Source organism: Limulus polyphemus, unplaced genomic scaffold (assembly GCF_000517525.1).
Source record: "Limulus polyphemus unplaced genomic scaffold, Limulus_polyphemus-2.1.2 Scaffold2334, whole genome shotgun sequence".
NCBI lineage: Eukaryota > Metazoa > Arthropoda > Merostomata > Xiphosura > Limulidae > Limulus > Limulus polyphemus.
In genome coordinates this window covers 90,591-101,119 of record NW_013667944.1, presented here as the reverse complement: position 1 = coordinate 101,119, position 10,529 = coordinate 90,591, and the positions used below count along the sequence as shown (strand labels likewise).

Genomic DNA, 10,529 nt, shown 5'->3' with positions numbered 1-10,529 from the left:
TAATTGTATTAAGAATTTTGCTGACTTTGTTTATCAGTTTGTATATCGGAAAATTTTTGTTTTTTTAATTTTTTTCATTATTTGACAAGATAAACCAGGTATATATGGTAGTACTAAATAGTTTTTCTTACTTTTTTCAACAAATGGTTTTAAGTTAATATTTTTATCCCTGTTTTTTAGTTTTATGGACAGCTGTGTCAACAACATCTGGATTAAAATCTCTTTCCACTGTTATGTGCTTAATTAACAATAACTCATTATTGATGTCATCTTGTTTACAACATAATTTTAATATCCTATCCACATAAGAGTAAAAAACACAGGTTTTTTTAGATGTAGTGTGACAAGATATTTGATGTGGTGGAATGATTATAGAGAAAGGTTTACGATAAATGGTAGTTTCCGATTTATCCTTAGTTTTACTCAATAAAACATCCAAAAAAGGTAAACAACCATTTATCTCAACTTCATAATTAAATCTTGTACAGTAAGTTATTATTTTAGTAATTTGGAGACTGGAAACAATCTCAGTTTTATAGAATTGTGTATAAAATAATCATTGTTTTTTAAAAAATTTTAGTTTTTAAGATTGAAGATTACACTCGTTCCAAAAATTTTTTTTTAAAATTACAAGTCCTTTTTAACAAAAAATCATATTTTTACTAAAGATGTGTCAATCAGAGTGTTGACTGCTCAGAGTGCTAATTTATTTTCATGTTAAACTAAAAATACTTTTTTCATCTGAAAATTTTTAAATTTCATTTGTATAGCTTCTAAAACCTCCTAAATAAATATCAAAGTTTCTTTTCTGTAAAATTATATTTTATCTGTTTTTTTCTCTATCCTAACTCTTTATAGACTCAATCAATTTACTGACTTTGTAAACACGTAAAAGAAAAATATTGAAAATATTGTAATAGGAAACTACAATTGTTTGTCCTAAAGAGCTTGTAACAGTCTACATCTGTTTATACTGCATTTTACTGTTTCATTGCGATTTGAATCCTGTTTAACTAATAATCCTACGACACAAGTTGTAAATCACTCTGCAAACGTGTACTGTATTGAATGACATAATGCACGAGCTACTTGCGAGCATACCTCATTAAGAATTTTATGTTTTGTTTTGTCATTGTCTTACTTAATCTAACCACATAAGTTTCTAATTTTAACATTTTAGTTACTTTTATAACAGTAAGTAAAAAATATACGTGAAAAAACAAGAAATATTGTACTTACTTTGATCTTATTTTTTTGCTTTCAGTTGAGAATGAAATTTAGGCCTACTTTTTTTATACTGATGGTACTAACACATTAAATAATTTTTTTTTTACTTAAATAATGCACCTAAGAACACAGAATATTAACATGCACAATGCAAACAATGTCCTATAACTGTCATCATTAATATGGCTTTCTAACTATCACATAAGAGCCTTAAAACTATTCCCAAAGCTTCTTGATCTGAAAATAAAAGTTTTGAGATGGCTTGACTGGGTAATGAAAAACTGAGGATGGCAAAATCTTGTGGAAACGTCGTACATTTATAATAAAGTTTTTATTTTCTAAAAATTGGGTTTCTTGTTATCAAGTTCTTGATCTGAACACTGCAAGAGAAACTCTCAAACTGAAGACAAAATAGATGATGCTCTGTACTGAAAACAATGTAATATAATACATCATTTGAAAGATTAAAACTTTGCCTTTCTATTATTATAAGTAATGTAGTATAAAGCATCAGAGAGTACTATTGGTTATTTTGAAAGAGATGGTTTGATTGGTGGGCATAGCAAGTGGGTCTGATTTTCTAGTTTATTGCTTTGTAACCAAATAAGATTGAAGGCTATAAAAATTAGACTTTGCTTCAGTAATATCTATGTTATGATGGGTAATTTGTATTGAACTTTCATACTTCAGAGAAGGATGGTAAATAAATTTGAGAAGGGAGAAGACTTTTAGAGAAGAAATGTCATGATTCTCATACTACGGAGATTGAGGAATATTTGAAATATTTCGTTATAAAATTAAAATATTAATACACAATATTAAAAATTCATTAATTAACTATTTTTGATGCCAAGTTTATTCATATATATTGATAATAAACTGGTTTAATCAAATTTTAATGTAACTCTCTAAAAGGTTGTAACATATGCACTTTGACCTAACTCCTAGCAAAGATAGAGTACTGTTACATTACTATCACTAACACTCTATCCACATAATATGTTTGTTTTAATTTTAACTAACTAGATCTAAATCTTTGTTGTTGTAATAGTTTCTATTATTTGATTATTTGGTAAAAATATTAATAAAAGTCCAATTTACTTGATAAAGAAAGTGATTTAGTTTTTTAAGTACTATTTCAATGATTTTACATAATCAATAGACTTAACCTCACAAATAGGCAATGACTAAACAGGAATTCTATTTTAATCCTAATTTCATATGCCTTGTACTTTCTTGTAAAAACAAACTAAAAATTTATAGCACTGAACTAACTGGCTGGCATTATACAAAATGAACTGAATCATGTACTGTTTACTCAAAAACTAACACACTCACTGTAACTTATGAATAACTCAATAATTCACTTACTGACTTCATTGGCTATCTCAATAATAAGTAAAAAATGTTCTATAGCCTGGCTTATTTTTCATAATGCTCAGATTGTTTCTTAAACTCTCAACATTCTAGTCATTAAGCCACACCCATCACCTTACACCAAACCACCCTCTGACCAAAGAACAATACAAATATCTAAATTGAACAATGTTGCCTCCTGTATGTAGATTATGTACCAGCTGAAGCTTTCAGGCATTATTCTGGACAGTAATAAATGAAAAAGTTCTGTGGTAAAATATAAGGTTGTTTGTGTGTATGTTGAAAAATAGGATTTTTGGTTGTTTTTCATTGTCACTTTTTTAATGACAAGCTTCTTAGTCCTCATTGCCACTGGCAAATCAGTAAGTATTTGAAAAAAGTTAATAAATTTTGCAAAAAATACATTTTTAACACTTTATATGAATAGGAAAATACTTTCCTCCATAGAAAAGCTTAAATATCCTGTCTTTTATTTAAGTATAAATTCAATAGAAATGTTAACATCTTACTATTCTGTTAAATTGTGATTGATATTTTTTTCCAAAGTTGAATATAAAATGTTGTTACTCAGTTATAGTTTGTACCTTGAATTGATTTGTTAGTGGCTTTGTAAGTCAAAAGAAAGTAACAGATAATAAATAAACCAACTCTGTGATAACATTTCATGTGATTTAAAGGAGACCCAAAATGCAATTAATTTATCAAGGTTTTTTGAAGAGTAGTGTATACTTTACTCAGTTATTTATTCAGCTGAATCTCAGCCATAGATCCTTATCATTAAAGGTGGTAAAAGCTTATGCCAAGAACTATTCACAAATAAAATATTTTTTAACTTTATTGCAAATTAATATTCTATAAGTAAATTTTAAATACTACATTGCTTTATGATATTTTTGGTCTACAGATTCATTAAAATCACCAACTGGAGGAGTTCAGTCATCTGATACACATGATGACTCCAGAATGGAACTACGCAGGGAAAGAAAAGTCAATCTGAAATATGCATCTGATGAGTTTTCATCAATATTTACACCAGGTCGTAAATCATCAATTGTAACTGATCATCGTCAGGATCAAGAGCACAAATTTAAAACTGAAGAATCTTATGAAAGTAGAATAAAAAGTAAAAAATATAAGAGTTCTGAAGGAGACCCAAGCTTCCTAGATAAAGAATTGGAGAAATATCAAGAAAAATCAAATGACAATTCATTGTTCGGAACCTCTGAAAACCTCAAAACTACCAAAGAAAGAAATTTTGTTCAGTTCACACAAACATCTCATCCTCTATCTCATCAGAAGTTTTCATTTGTAGAAGAAAAACATTCCAGTGTTTTAAGTAAAAGAACTAAACTTGTAACAGATAAGAAGGAAGAGAGAAGTCAACAGGAAGAAAATGTAGGACTGACAGCAAGTGTCTCCATGGATGAGCAGGAACAGCAAAGCAAATTTACAGATCGAGGTCGACACTTAAGTGAAAATGCTGATCATACTTCCCCAGAGCTAACTAAATATGATAAGGCAAAGTAAGCTTATTTATTCACCATAATATTTATGAGCATGTTCATCTTACAAATGACATTTAAAAAAACACAACACTATCACCTTTGCAGCAGAATACTTGTTTTTATCTTCTTTTAACATATGTATATGTGTAGACACATCCATATATATCTCCATAACAGTCATTATACATACAGTGAAATTCATAATACACTGGAATGGATGAGCTTCCTTTTCAAATATATAGATGTGAAGAAAGGGTAAGTGAAGCAGACCAAGAAAATCCAGATGTGTAAAGTAAATAATGTGCATAATACTACAAGTGCAAATTTGTTCATAGAATGTTTAAAATGCTATGAAATGTGTATTGTAAAGTACTAGGTAATCCAGGAAATTTGTCTCAAGTAAGTACTTTTATATACTTCTTCCAACGAAAATGTTTGGTGGTTTCAAAATTGTTTCTTCCATATGAATATTACTGTATAAAGATTCAATACCAAAATTAGTACAATAAATGTTTTGCTATAAAATTTCAAAACAAACTTTTCAATCTATAACAGATATGTGAGGTAGGATGGTCCTTATTTTTGAAGTTTTGATTTACAACATTTCCTACCCCCTTATTTTGTTCCAATAAATAGATAAGTAATTCACACCAAATTTTATACTTCCTGAATAACATTTTGAAGTTGCTCAAGGTAGTTGAATTTTACCATGTACCTTGCGTTGTATCTTCATATTCTAAATACTCTAGAATATTCTAAACATTTCTGGAAAATTCTAGATTAAGTATTAGTCATGTTGACAAATAGATACTAAGGTAGCAATGAGACTATGATTGCTATGTCAGGTTCTTTTTATTCTCAATGTTTCGACTGCAAGTCTTCTTCAGGAGATTATGATACCATAATGCCTTACAAGGGTATTTATACAGGTCTTCCCGGATTAAGTTTCTGGTCACTTCTTCTTGCTGCACTCTGATTGGTCCACTACCACCGTCTATCGACCGCCACCTAACAAATCAACGTTCTGCTGTTGTTTCACCAGGCTTGCTGCCACTTCCACCCATTTGTGGACTCCTGCTGTGATGTTTAAGTTCTTTTATAGTAAGATGTAAGTAGCTTCTATTGCTTTCCTCTGTTGATTTTCCATTCCTTTGCTGATGACTTTAGTTTCCTTCCATTTATGCAAGTACCTTGCTTTCTCTGCATGTGCTGCTATCGTGTTGGTTGTGTTCTCTTTTCAGACATCTGCTTTGTGTTCATTTAGTATTGTTGTCAGGCCCTTGCCGGTTTCACCTATGTAGACTTTACTGCACCCCCACATTAGATAGCAAGCTTCTTAATGATCTCAGGGAACAAGTGATCCTATCTGGAGCAGGAATAAATCAACTCCTAGATGCTCTGAAGTTGATTTCTAGCACCGTAGAGTCTCAATCTACTGCTGTGGTACCTTTGCTGGAAGAATGTGGAGTTATTGATTGGGTAAAGGCAATTCACTTTGACACAACAGCAAGCAACACTGGTCATAAAAATGGAGCTTGTGTATTGTTAGAACAAAGATTAAACAAGAATCTCCTATATTTGGTATATTAGCATCAAATTTTAGAACTTGTTGTGGTACTTGTTGTGTTTTTAAAGACTGTATGGGGAATTTGTCTGGTCCAGATATTAAAATTTTCAATCGATTCCAGCAGTCTTGGGAATATATGGACCAGCCCAGTTATAAAAATACAGCTGACCATGATGAAGTATCAGAAGCCATAGAGAAAGTAAGGATAGTGTCATTGAGTTTGCTACAAGACAACTTCAGATCAGCCAACTTAGAGCTTCTTAAACTAGTCATAACCTTTCCTTGTGGCATCCTTCCTCATGGAGTGTGATTTTTATAGTGCTTGAAGCAAGGCATCATACATGGTGGATAGATAAGGCAATATATGCCTTCAAGATCTTGATGCTTATGGGATGGTTTAAGCTCACTGGCCATGAGGAAAGAGGACTCTCTGACATCTGCATCTTTTTTGTTTGAGTCTATCTTAGAGCATGGTTCACTGCTCCTGATGGCATTTCTGTTCTTTGCAATGATCTTAAATTCCTACAATATTTTCTTTAGTATAAGAAGATTAATTCTGCACTCTACCCCCTGCCATGCTTACTGGTTGGATTCATCAGCTGATTAGGTTTGGCTTTCACACCCATTTCTTTGCTTTCCATGTCCCACCTGTACTCTCATTCTGATCCTAGTTGGCTTCTTTGTTTAGTTCACTCCTTAAGATGTTATGTGGCACATACTGCCTCATTTTTGGGTTCACATTCCCAACTTTATATTCCGTGGAACCCTTCCATTTCCTATGATCTGTCCCCTGCTTACTGGTTGGGTTCATCAACTGTTTAGGCTGGTGTATTCAGACTTATCCAAGGAAGGTTGCTGTCTCCATAATGTAACTTCTCCTTGGCTGCTTGTGTTTGCCATCCTTTGGAAGAAATCATTCAGGTTTCACATCTTTCTTTTAATTTAATGGTTTTATTACTGTACTTTGTACCTTCTCTCTCTGTGAAATGCAATAAATCATAAAGGATGTTCCAGTACAGCTTTGGGTAAACAAGTGATAAAGTTACAAGCACACTCTGACCCCAAGAACTTTTCTAGCTTCTTCATCAAACTAAATTCTATGTAAACTTTGTTACATAACCTAAAATGTTTCTAATTTTTATATTTGACTTACTTATGTTGAAAAATTTACAAAAAATACAAGAAATTTAGCACCATTTGCATTTAGATGCTGTGCTTCAGTTACCCGATGTTTTTCTCACTCTGTTGGCTATCCAAAACATAATTCATGAAGCTTTAAAATATGCATTTTAGAACACAAAATATATATCAGGCACTAAAGTAAAATGTCCCAAAACTACTATAATTTATCTGCCTTTTTTTATCTAAACTAAAAATAGCAACAACTCTACTCAACACACATCAAGAGCTTTGCTTGCAAACTACCATCTTTGACCACCAAAAACAAACAAGCTTAAGGTTTCGATACATTACAGTACACTCTTCCTATTTGTCATTAACATGGCCATCAGACAAGGAAGTGCAAGTGATTAATTTGCTTGAAATGCATATAAAAAGTTGGAAGTGGCTTCTTTTGTGGGTTTGACAAATTTAGTGATACCTCAGCAAATCTAGAAGGTAGGAGGTTTGAATTTTACATTCTTTGCTGCCAATATGATTAGTTTGTAATTCTAATTAGTTAGGCATTATAGAGGCTGAATTGTTGAAGTTATAAAATCTAAAGGGGAGAACTCAGATGTGTCACGTGTGATACAGAAGAGTAAAGGTTGAGAATTTTTTTGAATATTTCCTTCTACATTCAAAAAATTATAACTTGAATGATATTAAAATATGATTTATAAATTATATTTTGATGCCAAGTCCATTGACATATATTGATAATAAAGTTGTTTAATTTTGAATGTAACTCTGAATAGGTCATAACATTTAGACATTGACCAACCTGTATGGGTAGTATTAATGTTATTTTTGTTTACTTTTTTTTTTAATTTGTATATTTAGATACCCTGTAACCAATAAATCCATGGACCCACAAGCACTTTAGTGCATAAATAATTTATAAAAATCTAATTAAGAACCCAAAAGGGTCCATATAGTTTCAACTTGTAATTCTATTGTTAAGTATGTCAAATTAGTCAGATCTTTGTCATGATAGCCTAAATTGCTACTTGTGTGTTCTGTTTATTAAACCCTCTTATGTATCTGAGTAATTTGAATTATCCTTAGACGATAGTTGTTAGTCATTTTATATGCAACATGTTAATAAAATATGTTGTTCTTTCATTTATAGTTATTTTATTCTTCCTTTATTCGAAAGATAAACTGATTTTATAACAGTATAGTAACTTATTTGAGTAAGGAAGCACATTATGCTAATATAATAGTAGGTAGGCAAACAATGATTTATAAGCATAAGGAAAAGTTTTATTGATGGTGGAACATACAACATGTTTGGACAGAACATTGGTCTGTCTTCTTCAGGTATAATCAGTACTAAGCGATCCAAGGTTTATATATTGTTACTAAGACAATAGGAATTAAGGGTGATGGAAATGGTGTCAGGGGGTGACAGGATATAGGTAGAGATCAGGTCTGGTCATGTGTATGAATGGTGAATAGACCTTGTCAAATATGGCTCATGTTGCTGTGCCCATTATCACAGTTTAGTGAGAGGTTATTTGCTTTGATGATTTCTATAGTTTCTAAACAGTCTTTCTTTTTTAGTTTTGGGTTAGTGTAGGAGAAGAATTTCATCCCAAAATATTTTGAGACATGTTTCATATTGATGATATGTTAAGGTGGATAACTGGAAATCACCTCTACTATTGGAAAGTATTATGGAATTTAATGTCTTTCGCTCAGTAATATGCTCAAAAGTTACTAGCAGAAAGTTTTGTCTGATGAATTTGGTGCATGCTTCATCAGTCTTGACTTCTGCAGATGAGGAATTATTGGAGGGAAAGAAAACAAAAGGGTCAGAGAAGGATGTGGATGATAAGGAGGTGATTTTTTGAAAGGCACGTGGATAGAATAATCTGTGGAGTAAATAGGGAGAAAAGAATCAGATTGTTCTATCCAGGGGCACAGGTGGAGAATATAACTGACAGAGCAAAAGATATAATAAAGGGGGCTAACAGAAATGCAGTTTTTGTAGTGCATGTAGGGGCTAATGATGTAGGGAAAGGTAGATCAGAGGAGCTAATTAATATGTACAAGGGGTTGATAAAGTCATTTAAAGAAAATGGCTATAGCTTAATTTTGCTAGGGATACTGCCCAGAATTAACTGTGGGGATAAAGTTATAAGTAGGTTGCTAGGGCTAAATGCTAGGCTTAGGTTAGTATGTAAGGATGAGCAGATTGGCTGGTTGGACTTGTGGTATCAGTTCAGTGGAAGAAGGGAGTTTTTTTTGCAATTAATGCTTTACATTTAAATAGAGTATGGGCTGGCTTGTTTGCTAAGGCTATTAACTCAGCTGTAAGGGAAGTTTTAAACTAAGACTAGACAGTGGTGAGGGCCTGGAAAAACTGAATGCAAAAAGAATAAGAGGCAGAGAAAAGTTTAGCATAGGAAATGAGTATAGAAGTACTTATAAGGATAGGCTTAATTGTTACTATTGTAATGCTAGAACTATAAGAAATAAAATAGAAGACTTTAGAGAACTGGTAGGAATGGAGGATTTTCTTATAATGGGAATAACTGAAACATGGTTAAACGTAGATTATTTTGATGACAGAAATGTTTTTGAAATACAGGGTTACAGGCTATTTAATAAGGAGAGAGTATTAAAGAGGGCTTTTAGTGGGAATTTGTTACAGACCATCAAATGATACTGATGAAATTGGTGAGAAACTTTACAATGAGATTAAGATTTCAGCTGATAATGAAGTCATAATTATGGGTGATTTTAATTTCAGGCATATAGATTGGGAAATTCCAGAGTCAAACAATGCTATTTTAAACTTGTTGTTAACTTCAAATACTGAAATGATTGAGAAGTTGGAAATTGGGGAACATCTGGGTGCAAGTGATCTATTAGGTTTGATGTTTCATCTCATATGGAGATAAAGAATAATGATATTTTGATTACAAGTTTCAAAAAAGCTAATTTTGAAGGGGTGTGACAAGAATTATCTGTTGTGAATTGGGCAGCTGAGTTATTTGGAGACACTGATCAGATGTGGAAAATTTTTAAATATCCAGGGTAAACATATTCCTTATAGAAAGAAAAGGGTAGCTACAAGGTTGGCTCACAAAGAGTTTAAGAAATAAAATTAAAGAAAAGCATCATAAATTTAAAAAAATTAAATTGACTGGTATGACAGGAGATTTAGGAGATTATAATAAATCAAGAAAGTTGGTGAAACAGGAAATTGGGACATGAAAAAGGGATGTATGAGAAAAGGCTGGGTGAAAATGTTAAGATTAACAGTAAGGATTTCTTGAAATATATTAAGGGTAAACAAAATGTTAGGATGGGGGTAGGACCCTTGAGGGATGATAAAGGAAGCCTAGTATCTGATGATTATGAGATGGTTGGGTTATTAAATTTTGCTTTTTCTTTGGTTTTTACTAATGAAGATTTAAGCAGTATTCCACATCTTGATCATTTGATAAATGGAAATGAGATCAAAGAAGATGACTGCAGTAATTCTGATCTGGTAAAAAAAAAAATTGGGAAGTTTAAAAAAATGATAAGGCTTCTGGGCCAGATAATGTTTCCCCAAGGGTTTTGAAGGGGGTTAAAGATTGAATATGTGAGCCACTTACTACTATTTTTAGGCAGTCCTTGAATAGTGGGCAGGTCCCAGAGGATTGGAAGTTAGCTAATGTAACTCCTCTTTCGAAGGGAGG

The 10,529-nt window shown here is 31.9% G+C and overlaps 1 protein-coding gene across 3 annotated transcripts in view; it reads left to right on the top strand.

Moving 5' to 3' along the window:
* LOC106466654 (biorientation of chromosomes in cell division protein 1-like 1) overlaps positions 1-10,529 on the top strand; it is a 60,733-nt gene that overhangs the window by 32,482 nt on the left and 17,722 nt on the right. For 2 of the 3 annotated variants that reach the window (XM_013926945.2, XM_022394714.1), the window contains exon 4: positions 3,509-4,127. In XM_013926945.2, the coding sequence (XP_013782399.1) occupies positions 3,509-4,127 (619 nt within the window). Of the gene's footprint in view, positions 1-3,508; positions 4,128-5,038; positions 5,218-10,529 lie in introns of all 3 variants that reach the window. The other variant, XM_022394713.1, reaches the window with a different exon arrangement.